The sequence below is a fragment of the Barbus barbus genome (genome assembly GCF_936440315.1).
Source record: "Barbus barbus genome assembly, chromosome: 47".
NCBI lineage: Eukaryota > Metazoa > Chordata > Actinopteri > Cypriniformes > Cyprinidae > Barbus > Barbus barbus.
This window is the reverse complement of record NC_136725.1, coordinates 5,531,465-5,546,021: the sequence shown is the minus strand read 5'-3', so window position 1 is coordinate 5,546,021 and position 14,557 is coordinate 5,531,465. Positions and strand designations below refer to the sequence as shown.

Genomic DNA, 14,557 nt, shown 5'->3' with positions numbered 1-14,557 from the left:
TTAACGTTTCCTACCCAGTTTAAGGATGTTCTTGTCTGACAGCAGAGCTCTGATGAAGTTCACTGTGGTTCTGTGGTGGCTAATGGCATGAGCACAAAGGTCCAACAGAAACACCCCTTCCTGTACGGCCAACTGGATCAGAGCCACATGCTGAGAGGATACTGTGCCAAAACTGGCTCTCCATTCCATGTCTATTCCCACCACACAACCAGACTGAATAAGAATGAGGATAGACAGTTACAGAGGACATATAATGCAAAACAGGATCTTCCTTGTTCTTTGGAAATAATTAAAATCGATGTGACAATATAAACTACATCAATACTCAGAGGTTAGCCAATCATAACAGAGGTCTTAAAGGTACAGTAGCAAAGGGTTACCTTTAAAACAGCTTCTCTGCACTGCTTAACTTCATCTAATGACTCTACAAAGAGGATGTTTTCTCTGGGCAGAGGCAGCTGGTAGTATTTTTGCTGATCAGACTGAAGAGGTGTCCAAGATTCGGGTGGGCCGCTCACAAAACACATCTCTCTATGACGAGATGACAGGAATATACTTGTGAGGTTGATGGTTGTGTGTGTGTGTGTGTGTGTGTGCACGTACTTCGGCTTGTAAGCCAAAGTATCTATTGCAAAAACAGACTTGTGTCATAAGGTTTGTGTGAGGGTTACAGTAAATATTATTATTATTGGAATGGAAATCATTTATGGGAGGTCTTCACAAATATAGTTTCTTAAGTCTGCGTGTGTGTATGTGTGCATTTGTTTTAATACTTACAGCTGCTTCTTGCGGGAGAGGCTCTGAATTTTGTCCCAGACTCCTAGGGGAAGCCTGTTTCTGGGTAAGTTGTAATGTGCAGCCCACTGGGCAGCAGTCTGGAGGCCGCAATGTTTAACCAACAGCTGCACCAACTGAACCTGGAGCTCTGTATTGCCTTCACTCATAGCCTGATATCACAACACACATACACTTTTTAAAAACTCAGTTAAAATGTTGAAGTGTTTAATTCAAACAGAATTAGTGTTACCTGAACATGGTCTCTCCAGTTCTCTTCTGACATGCTTTTCTGTCAAATAAAAAACAATAAAGCAGACACATCACTGCAGTTCTTAAAACTTTACCCTCTGTAATGTGATGCATTTCTGAAAGCACAAAATATTTAGTGGTAAATAAAGGGTGAGACTTTATTTTAAAATCAAGATTTGATTGGTTTATTAGTAACTAAAACAACATTTCCATTTTTTCCCACCAAAGTGGCTTTATGTTAGCTTTATATTGTTCATCATATCATTTCAGAGACAGAAGATGTTACATTTGATTACGACACTCATTTTCCATCCTATCTATTAATTTATTGATATTATCAGGATAAAAGAACTGCCATGTCATAATAAAGAAACAAAACAATTTTTGGTGGTTGACTGACTGATTTATTTCTTTGCTTGGTATAATCTTTTATTATTGGTTCTTTAGAAAAAGTAACATTTTAATAAAAATGCTTCACTAATGATTTATAAATTATTAGTAAGCTACAGAAATGATTTATAATAATCAAAAAAAAATACATTTCATTTTTTAAAAGTTAATTATTAATCTTAATAATGTTAAATTAAGCATTATATTTAAATAATTATTATTCGTGATATTTCTATTATTGATTTTTGAAAAACCTGTCCACAAAATCAAAGGCATGTGGTTCAACCAACATGCAGACACAAAAACCATAAAACAGGAAATGACATCATAGAGAGGAACCCCTGCAAACCCTAATCACGGTGTGCAAAGGTCAATAAGTCTCTTAAAATATCAGATCATTTGAACTTTTAAGTCAAGGTTAGTAAAACGTCAAAGCAAGTTGTAAAATGTCAAGTGGTGCGACTCTAAATATGCATTGAAAAAAATATATAAAAACTTTTCTTTTTTTTAAACAATGAGTAAGATATGTACACACACATTTATTCATGTTTGAATATTATTTAATCTTCTTTCTTGACGGTTACACTAGTTGAAATATTTGAAGTCATGGAAGTAAAACTAACATAAATACAAAGAGTAGATTTCTAAGAACCTGACACTTTTTTTGGCTAATGTGATAAAAAAGGGGCTGTGAAAAAAGGGAACCTTCTCACCTCGCCAAAGGTTTTGTACATGAGGAACCTCAGTGAGTCCAGCTTCCTCTTATAGACAGAATTAGAGCACAGACCTGTAGAAAACACACCCCGTGGGACCAGTGTAAACATCATATTCACACATTCATAAACCTACACACTTGAGATCAAACAGCCATGGAGTGAAACACTCACACACCTGGATCAATGCAGAATTTCTCCATGAGTCTGAACACATGTTTACTGAGCAGCTTGGGCTGGATCTGGTCCGTCTGATGTTTTGAGAGAGCCACGTTTGGATACCGTCTGAAACCACACAGTGCATACATATTATGCATTGTTTATTAATTATACACAGTTTTACAAAAAGTAAAAATGAGACAAAACACTAAAATGTATAGTGGAAAAGATGAAAATTAGAATTATAATAATTAGAATTAGCCTATAATATGAAAAAACAGACTGTTATTATCATTAACAACAATAATAGTAATAATAAATGAGTGCTGTCAAATGATTAATTGAGATTAATTGCATCCAAAATATAAGTTTTTGTTTACATAATATATGCATGTGTACTGTGTATATTTATTAGGTATATATATATATATATATATATATATATATATATATATATATATATATATATATATATATATATATAAATACACACACATGCATGAATATATTTCAGAAAAAATTTTAATTATATATTAAATATATTTATATATGATAGAATTTATATGAATATAAATAAATGCATGTAAATATTTAATATGTAATATTGCAATTAATCGTTTGACAGAACTATAATAAATACATATGATTAATATTTATAAATTCTACACAATTTTGCACAGTGTACTGAATGAATAACAAATTGAGAAATAAACCATTGTTAATATTATTAACATTTTTCTTAAGTAAAAATCAGACATAAAAACACTAAAAATTACATGAAGATGGATGAATGATAAATGAAATAAATTACTGTAATCATAATATGAAAGAACAGACTATTATTATTGTTATTTAATAAATCCATGAATCATGAAAGTAATAAATCGTATGAGTATTGATTTGAAATCAGGCATCAGGAAAAATGTCTGAATGATAAATGATGGTTAAATGGGTGTTATAAAACAAGAGAATAGACTTTTATTATGATTAAGTAATTATTAATAATAATACAATTGTTATATTATAATACTATTAATAGTTCATATATGTTTCAATAATAATTGAATTTCCAAGTTCAAAAGATTTTTGCATAAAATAAATCAGCCCAATTAATTATATTACTGGCAATTAAAAACATTTGGCATATTTTCCCTACAAATTCTTAATACTATAAAGAGATGTAATGAATAATAAGGCAGGGTGTTAAAATTTTAACATTATATTTTCAACCTTTCAATAATATTCATGGTATACATATCTCAATATATACACATCTTTAATTCTCACCTGAGAAGTGTCCGGATGTTGAAGTTGGGCTCGCACCAGGAGTCCAGCAGTGAGACCAGACGCTGCTGCAGGTCAGGATGGTCACGCACAAACAACTCCGCCAGAGACAGCTTGTCCAGCAGAATGAGAGGAACACACATCTAACAGCACAAACAGAGGACAGCGGAAATGAGACGGTCCAGCTTAAAACAGTAAAGGTCCAGCTATTCATCAAGCTGTGTGAACTGACCTTCTCCATGTCCAGATCTTTCTGCAGTTCCACTTTGACACTGAACATCAACGCCTGTCATAAAACACAACATTTCATGTCATTACAGCTGCTTATGTTGCACAAAATCTGGCTTTATATTATATTTCGATTGCCAAAATATAAACATTCAATTATTAGTCATTTAAAAGACTGATTATATTTCATATTCATAACAAAATAATCATTGAAGTCGTTATTAAAAAATAAGTAATACATATAAAAAAAAATATAGTTTTTATTGAATCATTTTTTTTATTGTTTATGTAATTGTCAAAATAATATTGCAATGAGAAACTAATAGTAGTAAATAACTGTAATTTTTCTTTACAATTATGAGCAACATTTAAATTAAATTATTGAACTCGGGGTGCAATGTGATCTGAAAATTTTTTTTTTATATATATATATATATATATATATATATATAGAGAGAGAGAGAGAGAGAGAGAGAGAGAGAGAGAGAGAGTTTATTTAAATGTCATAAAATAATGTTACAATGTTAAATTAATAGCAGTAAATGTAATTTTTTTAAATTATGAGCAACATTTATTTATTTATTTATTTGTTTGACTGATTTGGGGGGTGCAATCTGACCTAGACATAATTTTGATTCCTGCATTTAATGATAGCAAATATGACACATATCAAATTTATTAAACATTTATTTATAGACAGTTACTCAAAATTCACACAAAATTATTTGAAATTAGAATATGCGACCTCGGAATTTTGTCTAAAACAAAACAAAACAATAAAATAAATAAAACAAATTTTGTACTATTATATAATTATTTATCTAATTAAATAAATAAATATTGCCCATATCTGACCTTACTATACTTTTCTACTACTAGCAGCTGTTGTCTTTTTCCTATATCACTATATTGGAACATATTGTAAAAGTGTCAGTCAGCTGGTGATGACTTCCTCTCACCTCTTTGAAGCAGCAGCAGTCCTGCAGGAAGTCCACATGTTCCAGCAGCAGTGGTCTTTTCAGTGAGCTCAGCTGATAAATCTCCAGAAGGGGGTTCATGTACCCGGGATGAGAGTCTGTGAGGAGCCCCAGGGCTTTCTTCTGCAAACGCAGTCTCTCTTCTTCCCTCAGGCCATTCAGACTGGCCTGGGGATTACTGGTCCTCCAGCACATAAACTCCGTGAGAATGATCTGGTTCAGCGTGGTGGACTTGCCCTTCTGGACGGTCAGGCAGCCCTGCAGGAAGTCCAGCAGACCAGCCAAGGGCTCCTGCATCTGCGAGAAACTGCTCGCTAAAAACTGCCGCAGCTGAAACATAAAATAAATCTAATTAAATATGTACTGATTAATACAATTATTAAACAATTTTAGTGCTGTCAAACGATTAATCGCGATTAATTGCATCCAAAATAAAAGTTTTTGTTTACATAATATACTGTGTATATTTATTACGTATATATAAATACAAACACATGCATGTATATATTTAAGAAAAATATTTTATGTTTATATATTAATTATATTTATATATAATATAAAATATAATAATATAAATACATATACATGTAAATGTTTTCAAAATATATACTGTGTGTGTGTATTTATATATACATAATAAATAAACAGTACACAAACATTTATTTTGGATGCGATTAATCGTTTGACAGCACTAATAAAATGTAAATTACTTCAAAAATACGTATTAATATTCTGTATTTCAAAACTACAACTCTGTGGCTTTTGAATGTAAAACCTGGTCATTACCGCACAATTATTTTTTTATCAAGTTACAATTGTGTTGTCATTATATTATGAAAATATTTACTAGTGATACCAAAATTAATTGAATTAATTTATTTCATTTCATTAAGCAATGGAAATACATTACTGTTTCTAATACAAAGAAAGGGAGAATGGATGTGGATAGATTTGAATATTATGAAAAAAATTTATAAAAGGTAAGCACTATAAACAGTATTTGTGATATGACTATTTAAACAAGAACATTTTAAACATGCCCCTCAAAAAACAAAAAATGCAATGAACTGAGGGACAAGTTCAAATTATTTTCTGTGGTCATAGAAGTTACTCCATAAATGCAAACGATAGAACTCAAATGGCAAGCATTCTTTTAATTCACTGCGGTTACAACTCTGATTACTGCATTTAAAGTCTAAATCATCCTCATGAGGACTAAAGAAGCAACTGAAACCTGGGGGGGGGGCACATTTTAAATGTAGGAGTCTCTGACAAGTATTGAGTATGTCCTAAAAATTGGGGGGAGGAATACAGGAATTTTGAGAAAGTGGTTAGCTAGGCCTCTCTCTTGTGATCTTATCATAACCGTCTCACCTCTCATAAGACGTTCACACACTCAGCTCGAGTATAATTACATGTTTCTTACCTCCTCCTGCTCTTTCCTGCTCCACAGGCCACAGAGGTACTCCTGCAGGGAAGGCAGGTCAACACCTGGGGCAGCACACATGACAGCAGGGTTACACAGAGTCACACTCAGTCTGTTATCACTCCACCTCACACATTCTCACGCTGACAGCACTGCATTTTGACCATGTTTTATAAAACAGTTAAAGCAGAGCGTGATAGAAAGCATTGCAGGCTGGACTCAAACTTGTTTTTCCCATATCAGCACCACAGCTCAAAATGCCATTGCTCATTATTCTCAATCCTTTTCCAATTAAACTGTTTTTGCTTTAAATCAAGATATATTTTCATTTATAACTAAAAGGTTCATCCACTCAAGTGAATTTGGAGTGGGACTGCCTGTTTGACAGACGAGGGACTGTTTGAAGGGATTCATTATTTCAACAAACACCACAAAACGAACCACTTTACTTTACTTGAAACACTTGCTCAACCAGTGGCGTGAGTTTGGGGCAGGATTAATGGCAGAAGAGGAAAAGTTTGAAAATCAACAATTTCTGCTGATCTCTCTGGCATAAAAGTGAAACAAATGAAAATGTGTTTGCAATTGCAACCCATTTTACATGTTTCAGAATATTCAACAAGTAAAACCTGATTAGACCATAAAAATGGCCTCTATTGGACAGGTAGTTGGAGGCAAGGCCATGAAAAGTCATTATGTAAACTTTGTAAAAGGAAATGTTGCAGGCTGGACTCAAACTTGTTTCATTTGAGCACCAGAGCTCAATGTGTCAAGAGCATGTGGACTGCTGACGGTTTAATGATTTTTCAAGTGTTTTCTTTTCCAGTGTGCACTTATTTCTTTATACAACATATTTAATCAAAATATATTTTTATTACTATGTCATAACGTTGGCTCAACCAATGGTGTGAGTTTTAGACAGGAATACCTCTTTAAACTGACATTAGTTCTGCAAATCTTTTTGGTGCAAAAAATAGTTCAATTCCAAATGAACTGCATTCTGAGTCGCAACCCATTTTATTTCTGCATTGTGACATATTTCAGAATATTCAACAAATAAAACCTGATTTGATCATTTAAAAAAATGGTCTCTATATGACACGTAATTGAAGGGGAGAGCACAAAAAGTCATTACATTTTGATGCAAGACAGCGAACAGCATAGCAACAGCAGACGTTGCAGGCTGGACTCAAACTGGTGTTTCCCACATGAGCACCACAACTCAATATGTAAAGCCTGCGATGGTCTGATAATTTTATAAAAATGTTGTCAGTCCCTATCCAACACAAACTGATTTCTTTATTCATCGTTTTTAAATCAAAATATTATATATATTTTATATGAATTTATACATATAGATAAGGGTGGGACTACCTGTTTGACTGGCTAGTGGCAGATGAGGGAATGTTTAAAAACTAAAATTCCCACAGTTCGCTTGACTTGAAAGTTCAAATGCACTTACAAGCTTTCTTTCCACAATGTGACCTTATTTCAAGTAAAACCTGACTGATTTGACCATAAAAAGTGGTCTCTATATAGTTGTAGAAAACTGGTTGAAAAATCAGTAATGACAGCTGAAAAAGAAAAGCATTACATTTTGATAAATGGTGCAAACACTAATTGTATTTTTTATTTCTTCTGTAAAATGCACCAATGAATCATTAATAAGGCCAGGAATGCATTTAAAGAAAGTAAATACAGTCTGTTCGTATTCACTTTTCCCGCCACCAAGACTTTACCAAATTTTCCTTTTAAATACAGGCTTAACTATTTTACTTCCATTGTGATGCACTCCTTGACTCTTTTTTCCCAGTCAGCTATTGTTACATGTGGATACTTCACACCGCATTTGAATTGAGCCAAAAAGGGCGGAAAATTAACATTTAATACGCGTAACAGGGAGAGAAAGGAGGAGTCTATTGTTGTGTGTGAGGTGTTGGGCCTTTGCATTTTTGGGCAGTGATTCCAGGCCACAAAACTGCGAGAAGATGAGCAATTTTTTGAGGAGGAAGGCGAGGGCGAGACAGGATAGGCCGGTGTCAATGGGGTTAACGGAGGGGAGGTATACGCTCCTTTGAGGAGCCCTGAAAGCTACAGCCTCTCTCATGCTGTGTGGCCAACACCTTTCTTCTCCTAGCCTCTCCTTCTTCCCAGGGCCGGTTTTCCTGTCCCCTCCGACCGCCCCCCCCCCCCTTCTTGGTGTTTGTCTCGGATTTCCCCCGGAAAGGGCAACACGGTGTAAAAAATCCAGCCTTCCTGACCGACAGCCTGGGAAAGTGGTGCAAAGGGCTTTTCTCCGTCCACTCTCAGCACAACCCCACCCCCCTCATCCCATCAGGCTACATGGAGATCATCGGATTTGCCAGCAACGCTTCCTTCATGAGCTTAAACATTATTTAGGATAGTCTTTTCCCATAAGCGAACTTTCCGTGATTGGTGTGGTGGCACGGTGCACGCATATTAGCGTGATGACACACAAACACATTATACTCTCTGGTCTTTGTCTCTACTCCACCCTAACCTCATTCTTCTCCAGGCATTAACATACACACGCATGGAAGGAAAGTGGGGTGGAAGGACATTAAGGAATGTAGACTATGCAGCTAGTCAATAGGAAGTTCGAAAAGTGAGATTGTTGTTGAAGGAGACAGGTATGTACTTACAGAAGTCCATTTCATGTATTACTTCCACTCGTGGAGCGAACGACCCGAGAAACAAGCAGAAACTACACTACAACGCTTTAATCGAGAGGATTATTGCATTTTTTGAATGTGCAAAACTCGCCGTGATGATGTTGAAGTTGACTTTCACAGCATTCGCTAAGCCACTGCTATTGCGTCCAGCAGTCGCTTCATCCATCAGGATTCGATCGGATAGGAAAATGTAGTCTTGATATGATGAGTGGTTAAAAATAAGTGGGCTTGGTGATGTGAGCCGAAAAGGAAATGGAGCAAATTACGGATTTTTAACGAAAGCTTTTATAATGAAAACTTTTTTTTGTAACATTGTGCACCAATAATTGTTCAAAATAAGGCAAGGATCATGTATTAAGAAAGTAAATGTGGTCTATTTTGATTTAGGGATGCACATATTTTCAATTTATGGCCGTTACTGACTATTGCTGTGATGCAAAGCTGAATTTTCAGCATCATTACTTCAGTGTCCTTCAGAAATCATTCTAATATGATGATTTGCTGCACAAGAAACATTTCTTATTGTTATCAATGGTAAAAACAGTTGTGCTGCTTCATATTTTTTTTATGAAAAATTTTATATTTAATGTTTTTCTTTGATTCTTTGATTAATATAAAAGTTCAAAAGAACAGCATTTATTTAAAATGGAAATATTTTTGAACATTATAAATGTCTTTACTGTCTTTTATGATAAAGTTTTTGTGACCTTGCAGAATAAAAGTATTAATTTCTTTAAAAAAAAATCTTACTGACTCCCAACCCAAACCTCTGAACAGTAGCATAAATGAATATATATTTTAAATAATATATATATATATATATATATATATATATATATATATATATATATATATATATATATATAAATACTATAGTATATTTGCATCCCATTTGTTTTCATATTTGTTCTAATAGCTATTCCTAGGAATGAGTCGGTATTAGTCATGCTAGCATTAGCACACAATGTTTAATAAAGAGTATCCAAGAGTGGAATGATGCTTGAAACGTACCTTTTGATTGTCTTTCCAGACTCATTCTTGTACATCTGGTGGCGCTGTCTGAACTCCACGCTACCACACCCTGCACCAAAGAACCCAATCATTGTTTTGATTGTAAAATGCATGGAAAAACTGATTCCCAACACAGATTTAACAGGCTACAGCATGCTTAAGGGACTCTAACACGTCTAACATTGCATAATTCTTCTGCCTGGTGGATTTTAATAACATTCATCACCAGTTTATAACTGAGAATGTCTCTCAGACTGGGAAGTTACAGCAGGATTTGCTAGATGACCTCAAACAAACGAGTGTAAAATGAAAATGATTTTTTTTTCCCATGTAGCAATCCCCAAAAATGTGCAGTTTGGCAGCTGCTCTTAATGTCCTTTCAGTGAGTTCTCACACATTCTCAGGCAGTTTTTCCCAAGTCAGCAACAGTTTACTCACAAAAAAAGTGTTATATATCGTTCCCTATTGTATTCGCAATGCTTCAGGGCTGAGATTTACCTTCACATTATAAGAGGAAACATATAACAAGGGTTTATTTTCCTAGTTTGTTGACTGAACAGTCGAGGTGATTGGTGTTGAGCAACATGTGAACAAGTGCTTCAGGTGTCAGCTCCCACATGTACACGTCTCAGTCTCTCACACAAACACGTCTCCCTCCCTGTGGGAACAGCAGCCCTAGGATGGGCAGTCTGCCAGCTGGCTAGGCGACATGCTTTTGAGGCTGAGGATGTTTAGTTTTTTTGGTCTGGAGTCTGGACTGTTTCTCTCAGCAGTCTCAGGGGAAGCTCCTGGCACTGAACTCCACAGCTCTCGCTCCTGACACTAACTCACATCTCCTCTGGACTTCACTGACATCTAGTGGACACAGAGACCACTCACACAACATCAAATCCTGCTCTGTGCTCAGATCCGAACAGTAGTGAAGGATTTGTATTTTACTCAAGTAAATGTAAAAAGTATCTGTAATTTATCAGAATGTTTTTCTTTGGAAAACTTCCACTTCACTACATTCCAAAGCATAATGTTGTCATTTTTACAGCACTACATTATATAATTAAAAGTTGTTGTTTTTTTTACCTTTAATTCCTAAGAACATTAAATTTAGTACTTTCTTATACTAGTATATATGTATATAAGTATATATGTATGTGTGTGTGTGTGTGTCACATTTCAGAAATTATTTTAATATTCTGTTTTGGTTCCAAATTGTTCTCAACTATTATTGGTACTCAAATATAAATAATGTTTTTCATTATTACACATTCTGAAAACAGTTTTTGCTGCTTAATAATTCTGTGGTAACAGTGATACATTCTTTGATGAAAACAATGTTCAATGAAATGCATTTATTAGAAATTGAAAATTTCTGTAACGTTATAAATGTCTTTAATGTCTCATTGTCACTCAATATTGACTTACTGATCAATATACTGTATCCTTACTAATATATATATATATATATATATATATATATATACACACACACACACAGTGCTCTCCATAAGTATTGGAACAGTAAAGACAGAATTGCTCTGTTGGCTGTGGAGTCAAGATATTTACAAATATGATTAAAAGATGAATATGAGACAAAACTACAGAATGCCACATTTTATTATTAGCCGTTTCAACACATAGATGTTTTACCAGCTAAGAAGTTCAGCACTTTTAGAGTTCATCCCTCTATCTGATGTGAGCATAAGTATTGGGACAGTTGCCTCACAGGTCTTTCTAAGTGATCAGCTGTGTCCTGTTGCACTAATTCTTTAGATATTAAAAGCAGGGAATGTGTCGTATCAGTTATATCCATTACTTCTGCATTCTGAATCTTGCATTCGATGATGACACACAAACCAGGATGAAGACGAGAGAGCTGACTTTGAGAGAAAAGCAAGCAATTCAGATGCTAAAAGAAAAGAGGAAGTCAATCAGAGCTCTAGCAAAAACAAAGGGCATGGAGAAATCAAGAGTTTGGAAACCACCAGCAACCAACAACTACCTGATCGGCTGAGAAAACAACAGTAGCTGATGACAGACAAATCATAAAAGCTGTGAAAATGAACCCTAAAAGACGTGTCTGTAAAATCAGCAACAACTTCCAGAAAGCTGGGGTGATGCTCTGACAATCTACTGTCCTCAGGAGACTTCGACACAGAATTACAGATGCTACACAGCAAGATGCAAACCTCTGACCAGCACCAAAAATAGAAAGGCAAGATTAGAGTTTGCAAAAAAGCACAAAGGTGAGCCAGAAGAGTTCTGGAACTGTGTTTATGGACCGATGAGACAAAGATGAACCTTTATCTAAGTGATGGGAAAGCAAAAGTGTGGAGAAAAAAAGGGAACTGCAATGATCCCAAGCATACAGCCTCATCTGTAAAGCATGGTGGAGGTGGTGTCATGGCATGGGCATGCATGGCTGTCTCTGAAACAGGCCCTCTCAACTTTACTGATGACTTAATGTATGATGACAGTAGCAGAATGAATTTGGAAGGGTACAAAACCATCTTGCCTACCAATATTCAAGAAAATGCCACCAGATTCATTGGGAAGTGCTTCATATTGCATCAGAACAATAAAGGCTGGGAAAAGTCTTTCAAAGGATGAGACCAAGATTCTGGTGATGTCTATGGGTCACAGACTCACTGCTGTGATTGTGTGCAAGGGATCTGCAACTAAATAATAGCTTTTAATCTTTTATATCTGCCTTATGTTCAACTGTCCCAATACTTATGCTCACATCAATGAGTGGGATGGACTCTGAAAGTGCTGTTCTTTTTATTTGGTAAAACATGTATGTGCTGAAACGGCTAATAATAAAATATTTATTTATTTATTTGTGCTGTCAAACGATTAATTGCATTCAAAATAAAAGTTTTTGTTTACATAATGTGTGTGTACTGTGTATATTATACAAGAATATAAATATATAAATGTATATACATGTAAATATTTTCAAAATACATATATGCATGTGTTTGTTTTTATATATATATATATATATATATAAATATACACAGTACAAACACATTATGTAAACAAAACCTTTTATTTTGAATGTGATTAATCGTTTGACAGCACTAATATATATATATATATATATTACATAAAAAAAAAAAATAGCATATATATACACACACACACACATATATTTCTTTAGTATAATAAATATTCCCGTTTAATGATAAATGTTGTTTGACATTATTGTGAGGCGTTTCATCCAAATGAGCTGGATTTTGTTGCTCAGCTCCTGTTAAACTGATCAAACCCTCACATCTCTTCACATCATGACGCTTTTCACTAAATGCATTGCTTGATGTTTATTATACGATATCAATGCCTTTAAACAGGACAGTTCCAACTATTTTGCATGATGCTTTACTTTAGAGATTTAACTAGGAGCTATAGGTCAAAGCCCAATCTTGGAAGGATAAGTTGAAAACTAAACTTGAAAGACTTTGGTTAAGAATTAAATTAATAATTAAATCTGAAGTACTCGTTCACTTTCAATTTCGTTTTACGTCCAAAAGACGTAATTGCAATATTCTCTTCAGTCATTTCAATACTCTGCAATATCAACATACTCGAAAAAGACACTTGTTCACGTTTTTCTTTCACGTTGCAACAAAGCAGCATCACAAAACATGAATATCCGCAGAGAAGTGGCTAATGTTAACGTGCTAGCATAAACACATGAGTGTGCTTTCAGCAACTTGACAACTACTGGTGTTAAAAACTAAACTAATATAACGAATATATTTACATGTTTTTACATGTGTTAATTCCGACTATTCAGCTTACCTAAATAACGCTGATGTCAGGCGTCTGGTTAAATCTGTCCATATATCCGGGAGGAACCATTAAACTCGGGGAATGTTTATTATAGACATTTGACGCTGCGACACGCGAATATTCTCGCGACTTCACTGGAAATCCTTTTAATTAATGCAGTCATGCCATAATTATGCGACCTAAATTAAACATGCGACAGTAATAGTTTTATTTTTAAAGGCGTGATTAAATGACAAATCAGTAGCAGAACGGAGTTGGGTCTCCATCTTGATAAAGTAAAATAAAATAAAATAAACATTATTTTAAACAAACCACAGTCTGGTTTAGATGTACATCTTCATTTCGTTATCCAAAAAAACAAAACAAAAAAAAAACATCTAAAACTAAATTTGTCAAGTAACACAGTTACAAGAGTCTTTGGATGTACTGTAATCATAATACATCCTTCAACTGCAATACAGAATTATATTTAATTATATTAAATTCTAAAATTAAAGTTTAATTTTCTTAGCTTTATTTATTTATTAAATCCTGAAATGTTATAAAAAATATAATAATATTAAGTCTTAAAATGTTATAATAATAATAATAAAAGTGTTATTATTATTATTAGTGTATTCAGAAAGTGTGGTTTTAAAATGTGTTTGCTGTGTAAAATCTATTCTATGATTTAAATTGCACATGTATTATTTATCATGTATTATATGACCCCTTAGAATAAATTAAGCTACACTCAAAACTTAACATTTTACCTCTGTTTTTTTACATAATATCTCTTCGAAAGAGACCTGTTTCCATATTTACATTATGAAGATTTGATGAAGACAGTGTACAATCTGGGGTTTATGGATCTAAATGAAC

The 14,557-nt window shown here is 34.1% G+C and overlaps 1 protein-coding gene across 2 annotated transcripts in view; it reads right to left on the bottom strand.

Moving 5' to 3' along the window:
• LOC306865476 (exonuclease mut-7 homolog) overlaps positions 1 to 13,807 on the bottom strand; it is a 49,227-nt gene extending 35,420 nt beyond the window's left edge. For both annotated transcript variants that reach the window (XM_079410083.1, XM_079410084.1), the window contains exons 1-12: positions 13,706 to 13,807; positions 9,908 to 9,977; positions 6,204 to 6,268; positions 4,760 to 5,107; positions 3,805 to 3,858; positions 3,576 to 3,715; positions 2,308 to 2,414; positions 2,130 to 2,203; positions 1,028 to 1,066; positions 778 to 947; positions 381 to 531; positions 15 to 213 (exon numbers count right to left, since the gene is read on the bottom strand). In XM_079410083.1, the coding sequence (XP_079266209.1) occupies positions 15 to 213; positions 381 to 531; positions 778 to 947; positions 1,028 to 1,066; positions 2,130 to 2,203; positions 2,308 to 2,414; positions 3,576 to 3,715; positions 3,805 to 3,858; positions 4,760 to 5,107; positions 6,204 to 6,268; positions 9,908 to 9,932 (1,372 nt within the window). In that variant the 5' untranslated portion in view covers positions 9,933 to 9,977; positions 13,706 to 13,807. The remainder of the gene's footprint in view (positions 1 to 14; positions 214 to 380; positions 532 to 777; positions 948 to 1,027; positions 1,067 to 2,129; positions 2,204 to 2,307; positions 2,415 to 3,575; positions 3,716 to 3,804; positions 3,859 to 4,759; positions 5,108 to 6,203; positions 6,269 to 9,907; positions 9,978 to 13,705) is intronic.
• Between the last annotated feature and the right edge of the window lie 750 nt (positions 13,808 to 14,557).